The following is an 8307-nucleotide window of genomic DNA, read 5'->3' as shown; positions in this document are numbered from 1 at the left end:
ATGCTTTATTATTTAAAACATTCTAAATATCACCAAGGACAGGAGGGTGGAGCTAGGAAATCTCTGGAGGTGGGGCTAATTGATCTCCCATGGATGGTGGCTCTAGTATGCAGGATGTGGGGTGCTACTGCTCTGGTACATGCTCATGGATGTTGCTGCTCTATTGTGCAGCAGGGAAAGTGCAAGTGGCTCTGCCCCAAAGCCACAAAATTCAGTTTTTGACACTCCCACACCCTCAGTTTGCCCTCAAGAGCCTTTAAAAAATCTGTACCACTGGCTCAGGCAGAAGACTCTTGCACAGGACATGAGCTCAGCAGGGCAGCTGGTATAGACAGGAGTGCTGCATCCAGGAAAGATGGAGTAGGTGGGCAGTGTGAGAGAGCAATTTATCACAGGGACCCTGGTGGCTGTATGTTCAGCTCTTTCCCCAGAGCCACACAACCCAGTCTGTCCTCACATGACAGCAGTTCACTTTGCAGGTACTCACCTCTGCCTGAGCCCAAGGGGAGTGGATGCAAGCAAGATTTTGTGTTCTGGCCCTTTAAGAGGGCACCTGGGTTTCTAGCAGAATTTTGTCTCTCCCTGGCAGACAGACTTCCGCTGATTTATTACAATCAGATGTTATGTGAGCTCCTCTTCTTTCTGCTTCTCTCGGCTGGGGAGTTTGGCATAAGGTTAAGATCTCCTTGCTCCTAAGGGGGAACCTTTGCAGCTGAAATATCCCTCCAGATCATCAGCTGCTGTCTATGGAAGTGGGGAAGCCCTTTTCATGTGTCCACCCTTCCTACAAGTCTCAATGTGGCTTTTTCTGTAAATCATTGGTTATAAGACTTCTATTCAGCTAATCTTTAGTTATTCAGGTTAATTTATCTATATAATAGAGTAATATGCTAATTAACTGGGTCTCCGTAAAGGTCACAACCACTTAGCAGGCGGCAGGGATGGGGGTGGGGCCACAGCAGCTGGGGGTGGGGTCGCAGTGTGTGTGTGGGGGGGAGGGGACAGGAGCCTGTGGTGCCTCCTCTGGAGATGGGGAGCTAATGATGGACGGGCTCTGGTCCTCCTCCAACAGCCCTCTCCAGCAGGCATGTGGTCGCTGAGACCCAGGCAGGGCCTCTGGCCACAGATCCACAGCTTAGGAGACTGACTCTACCAGGCCACCCAGAGGCCATGTGGCTGGGTCGCAGGGTGCCCGAACTTGGTGCTTGTTCAAGATGTGAAACAGAGAAAAGGTGCGGGAGGAAATCCAGAGAATGGGATGTGGGGGTTCAAGACTCACTTCCTTTGGGCTTTGTCCTTCTTGGCCTTGGTCCTTTTCTTTCAGGCCTGGAGCACAAGCACTGCAGGAGAGAGGGATGGATGAAGGGTGAATGTGGAAGAAAGGAGGTAACCCAGGTGAGGGTGGAGACCTAGCAGCTGTGAGAGGCCTGGCTGCAGGGCTGCCTGAGTGGCTCTGGGGCAAGCACCATGGCTTCGGCGAAGCTGCTGGCCAGGAGGCGGGCAGCCCAAGGGGCACAGAGCTGCACTGAGGCGGGGTGTACCAGAGGGGGCTTGGCCCGGCCAGGGGACCAGCGGGCAAGGATCTGCCTCTCCTGCGGAGAGTGAGGTTCTGCAGTGGCCCCAAGATGCATGTGGGCACAGTGAGGAACAAGGTGGAAGGACACCGGGCAGACCCGCAGCCTTGAGGCAGGGGTTGAGGGGCAGTGCCACCTCAGTGGAGGGGCGCCACACTGCTGGGTACCCGACTGCTGCTATTAGGAGAAGCTCCTGGCGCTGACCCGGCCTCACCAGGGCCTCACCGACTCCTGCTCCCACCTTGGCCCAAAAGCAAGCCCGCGCTTGCTTTGCCCCACTGCAGGGGCGCTCGCCTGCGTGGTGAGTGCGAAGCTTACCACCTGCTCTGGAGAAGGGGGGGCAGTAAAGAATGGGGGAAGGGGGGCGGGGGAGAGGAAAGAATGTGGAGCATCCCTGATGAAGAGGTGCTTGAGAATGAAGCTCGGAAGCCTGTCGGGGAGGTTTGTTCTGTTTGCCCCGTGGCTGCCCCTTAGGAAGGGCAGAGAGCATGGCTGTGAAGGCTCCCTGTGCCCTGAGTCAAGTTCCGCAGCCAACTGGAATTGGCCTCAGTTTCCTGGTCTGTAAAATGGATTAAGTGTGTCCTAGTGCCTTCGCTGAGCTTTGAGGGCCAATTGAGATACTATATAAAGAAAATGAGGACTTCCTCTCGCCAGGCATCCTCGTGGGAGTGACATGGTCTTTAAACCCTGCCTGGTAATCCCTGATGCACCGCGGTGATGCCCAGGGAAGACAGGGAGACTTGGAAGTCCAACTACTTCCTTAAGATTATCCAACTTCTGGATGATTATCCAAAATGCTTCATTTTGGGAGCAGACAATGTGGGCTCCAAGCAGATGCAGTAGATCCACATGTCCCTCAGTGGGAAAGCTGTGTTGTTGATGAGCAAAAACACCATGATGTGCAAGGCCATCGGAGGACATCTGGAAAACAACCCAGCTCTGGAGAAAATGCTGCCTCGTATCTGGGAGAATGTGGGCTTTGTGTTCACCAAGGAGGACCTCACTGAGATCAGGGACATGCAGCTGGCCAATAAGGTGCCAGCTGCTGCCCATGCTGGTGCCATTGCCCTGTGTGAAGTCACTGTGCCAGCCCAGAACACTGGTCTGGGGCCACAGAAGACCCCCTTCTTCCAGGCTTTAGGCATCACCACTAAAATCTCCAGGGGCACCACTGAAATCCTGAGTGATGCACAGCTGATTAAGACTGGAGACAAAGTGGGAGCCAGCGAAGCCACACTGCTGAACATGCTGAACATCGCCCCCTTCTCCTTTGGGCTGATCATCCAGCAGGTGTTTGACAATGGTGGCATCTACAACCCAGAAGTGCTTGACATCACAGAGGAAACTGCATTCCCGCTTCCTAGAGGGTGTCCGCAATGTTGCCAGCGTATGCCTTCAGATTGGTTACCCAACTGTTGCGTCAGTACCACATTCTATCATCAATGGGTACAAGTGAGTTCTGGCTTTGTCTTTAGAGACTGTTTACACCTTCCCACTTGCTGAAAAGGTCAAGGCCTTCTTGGCTGATCCATTTGCTTTTGTGGCTGCTGCCCCTGTGGCCGCCGCCACCACTGCTGTTACTGCTGCAACCCCAGCCAAGGTTGAAGCAAAGGAAGAGTTGGAGGAGTTGGACGAGGATATGGGATTTGGTCTCTGATTAATTACCAAAAAGCAACCAGCTCAGCCAGCTCTATTTGAGAAACAAGGAAATAAAGGCTTACTTCTCTTAAAAGAGAGAGAGAGAGACAGAGAGAGAGAGAGAGAGAGAGAGAGAGAGAGAGAGAGAGAGAAGTGAGAAAGAAAAGGAAGGGCGAGTAACACAAAAGGAAGATTGGAAGGAACCTGTAAACCTATTGTCACTTAAATAGGGAATATAGTCAATAGTGTTGTAATGATAGTATGATGCCAGGTGGGTACTGGAAATATCAGGGAACACTTTGTAAAGTATATGATTGTCTAACCATTATTTTGTAACTAATATAAAACCTGAAACTAATACAAAATAATATTGAATGTAAAGAAATGAAAATAGAGTCTCAGCGCGCCTTCCTTCCAGCCCGGCCACTTCCCTGCGATCGGCTCCTCGGACTTCCCGCGAGGCATGGCCCCCAAACGCCAGTCCTCGCTCCCACCCCAAATGAAGAAACCGAAAGTGCCTCCAGCCCCCAAGCCGGAGAAGAAGCTGACCCCTCAGGATGTGCCAAAGGGAGAAAAAGAACAGCAAGAAGCGATTGAACATATTGATGAAGTACAAAATGAAATAGACATTCTTAATGAACAAGCCAGTGAGGAGATTTTGAAAGTAGAACAGAAATATAACAAACTCCGCCAACCATTTTTTCAGAAGAGGTCAGAATTGATCGCCAAAATCCCAAATTTTGGGGTAACAACATTTGTCAACCATCCACAAGTGTCTGCACTGCTTGGGGAAGAGGATGAAGAGGCACTGCATTATTTGACAAGAGTTGAAGTGACATAATTTGAAGATATTAAATCAGGTTACAGAATAGATTTTTATGTTGATGAAAATCCTTACTTCGAAAATAAAGTTCTCTCCAAAGAGTTTCATCTGAATGAGAGTGGTGATCCATCTTCAAAGTCCACTGAAATCAAATGGAAATCTAGAAAGGATTTGACGAAACGTTCAAGTCAAACACAGAATAAAGCCAGCAGGAAGAGACAGCATGAGGAACCGGAAAGCGTCTTTACCTGGTTCACTGACCATTCTGATGCAGGTGCAGATGAGTTGGGAGAAGTCATCAAAGATGACATTTGGCCAAATCCATTACAGTACTACTTGGTTCCTGACATGGATGATGAAGAAGGGGAAGGAGAAGGAGGAGGAGGAGGAGGAGAAGGAGGAGGAGGAGAAGAAGGAGAAGGAGAAGGAGAAGGAAGAAGAAGAAGAAGAAGAAGAAGAAGAAGAAGAAGAAGAAGAAGAAGAAGAAGAAGAAGGAGGAGGAGGAGGAGGAGGAGAAGGGTTGGAAGATATTGATGAAGAAGGGGATGAGGATGAAGGTGAAGAAGATGAAGATGATGATGAGGGGGAAGAAGGAGAGGAAGATGAAGGAGAAGATAACTAACGAACACTGATGGATTCCAACCTTTTTTAATTTTCTCCAGTCCCTGGGAGCAAGTTGCAGTCTTTTTTTTTTCTTTTTCTCCCCCCCCCTTTGTGCTCAGTCGCCCTCTTTTTGAGGACTCTTTTCTCCCCTTTACACCATGGTTCTCACCTTATGTGGGGAGGATGTACTTTGAGCAGAATACAGTGGGAAAAGAATCTTTGCCCCTTTTTGTTCCAAATTCATTTTTATGCCTTCCTGTCTCAAGAAAAACTTAATGGAATCAACACCACAGTGCTCTGTGGGAAAAAAGAAAAACCTTCTGCTCCCTTAGCTCTGCTGGGAGCTGGAGGTGGCCAGGCCCCTGTGTAGTAGTGCATAGAATTCTAGCTTTTTTCCTCCTTTCTCTGTATATTGGGCTCAGAGATTACACTGTGTCTCTATGTGAATATGGACAGTTAGCATTTACCAACATGTATCTGTCTACTTTCTCTTGTTTAAAAAAAGAAAAAGAAAACTTAAAAAAGGGGGGTTATAGAAGGTCAGCAAAGGGTGGGTTTGAGATGTTTGGGTGGGCTAAGTGGGCATTTTGACAACATGGCTTCTCCTTTGGCATGTTTAATTGTGATGTTTAACGGACATCCTTGCAGTCTAAGATGACACTTTTAAAATAAAATTCTCTCCTAATGATGACTTGAGCCCTGCCACTCAATGGGAGAATCAGCAGAACCTGTAGGATCTTATTCAGAATTGACATTCTCTATTGTAATTTTGTTCTGTTATTTTAAATTTTCTTTTGTTTCACTGGAAAGGAAAAATAATGCTCAGTTTTAAACATTAAAAGTGTACAAGTTGCTTTGTTACAATAAAACGAAATGTGTACACAAAGGATTTGATGCTTTTCTCTCAGAACAGATTTCAAGTTTGACTTGTATAACGTATTGTCAAACTTTGTCAACTCCATATTTTATACGCACTTTGTAGGATGATCTCAGGGCTATGTGGACTGAGTAAAGGGGTTTGAATCAGTGTATTAATGTCTCCATAGCTGGGAAACATCATGAGTACAGTTTGTTATCAGTTTCTGAAAATTTTCAAATCATTTGGAGTACCAGATTGCTCAAACTTAGTTCTGAGTATGTTGTACCTTTAATTTTGTATATCAAATTGGCATTTTAAAAATGGGTCTATATTTACCTGGATATAATAACAGTGCCTGCCATCACCACCAGACAGACCTGGTGCTCTAATGCCGAGTTACACACGGGGCTATTGCTGGCGTGTCTTCGTTGGCACTATAAAGGTGGCCCAGAAGACAGGCTCGCAGAGTAAGAAGTCTGTATTTGTGGTTAAGACACTGAGGTTAGGCGTAATTTTGTCACAAGTACCAGCTATTTAGCTTATCATTCTCCAATGAGACCCGTCTGTGTGAATCTGGGCGAGATGATGGACTGTCTGCTAGATGTCATTGTGCATAGAACAACATTATGAGAAGCTACCGAATGCCTAAGCTTTTTAATGCTGTATAGTAGCTGAAATTAAATGCCAGTTAATTTTTTCAGAGATGAATTAATGGACAGCCTGGTCAAATTAAGAGCTATCTGATGTATAAAACATTTTATAAGTGGAACTATTCTATTGAAGCAGGGGGTACCTCGGGGGTGAGGACGACGGAGCCCCAACGCGCTATGGCGTCTGCATGCACGACTCCAGAGACCAGGTTCAGTGATGCAGATCCGTTTTATTGTGGAACTACAGGGGTATATATAGCACGAGGGGACCAATCAGAGGGAGACACGTTGCTACAGGCGACCAATGGCTGAAAGGCTGGGGTACTGTGCACGTGGCTCTAGGAGTTCGTTCAGGCGGGCGTTGCTACTTCCTGGTGTGCGGAGGAAGCATGTCATGGTGGAGTGTGCTCACACCATTGCATCAGCCGCAGCGCTGAGACATACTTCCCGAGCTCTACGTACATCTTCCCCTTCCTTTCTAATTAGCGCCAAAGCAAAGGAGTTGTCACTACTCAGAAGGAGATAGAAGGGTGGCCTTATAGATGGGTAAAAGGAGTAGCAGAGGCACGTGCCACTGGAAACTGGGTACTGTCTACACCAACTGGCATGAGAACGCCAGGGTGAGGTATCACAGTCCACAGTTCTTATCTGTGGGCCCCCGTGCTATTAGCTGTGATGATAGCACACATTAATAAGAATAACGTTCCTGCCGATGGGTTCCCCTCTGGCGCCATGCGCGCGGCTTGGTCTTGTAGAGCCTTGATGTCACCACAGATGATGGGGTGGGCTCATTGGTGTCTAGGTCGTCTCCGCCATCGGGCTGGTTCTCTTCTATGGTCAGGTCCTCCATTTCCTCTATGGGGGGCGATGGTGGCGATCTATGGCTCATCGCTGGTGGTGTAGGGTTTGACGTCAAGAGCAGGAATCCACGCGGGACTTTTGTCGCCTTCTGGAAAAATACAAGCAAACCCTCTCCCCTGGGTTAAGAGCAGATCGGGGTCTTTCCAGGCTCCGGTGAGTGGGTCTCTCCACCAGACCAAAGGAAGAGGTGTTGGTATGTCCCGGAGTCCTCCCCAATGTTTATACATAGGGGTTAATCCATGCTCATCAAAATGAAAATAATTGAGGGTAGTTAAGGCTTGGGTTAGCAGTGTATGAGGATTTCTCCCTATCACTCCCCCTTTTTCTTTAATCAGTTGGGCCTTGAGTTCCCTGTGTAGTCTTTCAATAATTGCCTGTCCCTGGGGGTTATAGGGGCTGCCCATGGTATGCTTGATGTCGTGTGATTTTAAGAAGTCTTGAAATAGAGTGCTGGTGTAGCATGGTCCATTGTCAGTTTTTACCTCCCACAGGAATCCAAGGATGAGAAAGGAAGCCTTGAAGGTGGCAATGCTATGTTTGGCTTTTCCCCCCGTTTGGGCCTAGGCGAACGTGGCTCCTGAGCAAATATCTATGACTGTGTGGACATATTTCAATTTGCCAAATGCTGGGACATGCGTGACATCCGCTTGCCATATGGCATTGGGCTGTAGTCCTCGGGGATTGGCCCCTCTGGGTTGTAAAGGCCGAGGGGTAGTAGAGGGCTGCAGGATCAGCAAGCACGTATGAGGTGCTTGCACTGAGCTAGGGGCAGATGGGGGAAGAGCTTATGGAGAGAGGAGGCTGACATATGAAATTTGGTGTGTAGGAGTCTGGCCTCTTCTATGGGTTGTAGGGTAAGAACTAGCTTGTCCGCTTCTGCGTTGCCTAGGGAAAGTGGGCCTGGTAGGCCAGTATGAGACCGTAAGTGTTGGATATACCAGGGCTGTTTACAGTTCTCTAGGATGTCCTTTAGGAGTTGGAGGCTCTGATCTAGCGGGGTATCTTTAACTCTTAAGGTGGAATACCCTATATTTTTTGCCATATGCACCGCGTAAGCACTATCTGAGAATAAATTGACTGGACTATTTTGACAGTAGAGAAGGGCGTATATTATAGCTCTGAGTTCTCCTACTTGTGCTGAGCCTTGATAAGTATATCTAAGATAAGTGGGGTTGGTGGAAGTTTTAGGGGACTTTATTATTGCTGCACAGTAATGCTTCCCTGCGTAAGTGAAGGCACAGGGTGCCCCAGGGATAGGTTTACTAGAGGGGCGTACCAGACCTAGTGTCTCTAACGGTA

General features: G+C 48.2%; 1 protein-coding gene and 1 pseudogene across 1 annotated transcript; both read left to right on the top strand.

Annotated features, from left to right (window-relative positions):
* The first annotated feature begins 2291 nt into the window (after positions 1-2291).
* On the top strand, positions 2292-3306 carry LOC102438681 (annotated as a pseudogene).
* Positions 3307-3675: 369 nt separating this feature from the next.
* On the top strand, positions 3676-4736 carry LOC102438370 (protein SET-like). Its single transcript, XM_014452159.2, is given in 2 exon segments — positions 3676-4406; positions 4498-4736. Coding segments are annotated over 2 exon segments (891 nt in total). The 3' UTR covers positions 4658-4736.
* The last annotated feature ends 3571 nt before the right edge of the window (positions 4737-8307 follow it).

This window comes from Myotis lucifugus, unplaced genomic scaffold (genome assembly GCF_000147115.1).
Source record: "Myotis lucifugus unplaced genomic scaffold, Myoluc2.0 scaffold_13, whole genome shotgun sequence".
NCBI classification, from domain to species: Eukaryota; Metazoa; Chordata; class Mammalia; order Chiroptera; family Vespertilionidae; genus Myotis; species Myotis lucifugus.
Note: the sequence above shows the minus strand (reverse complement) of the source record. Positions and strands in the feature narration are given on the sequence as shown.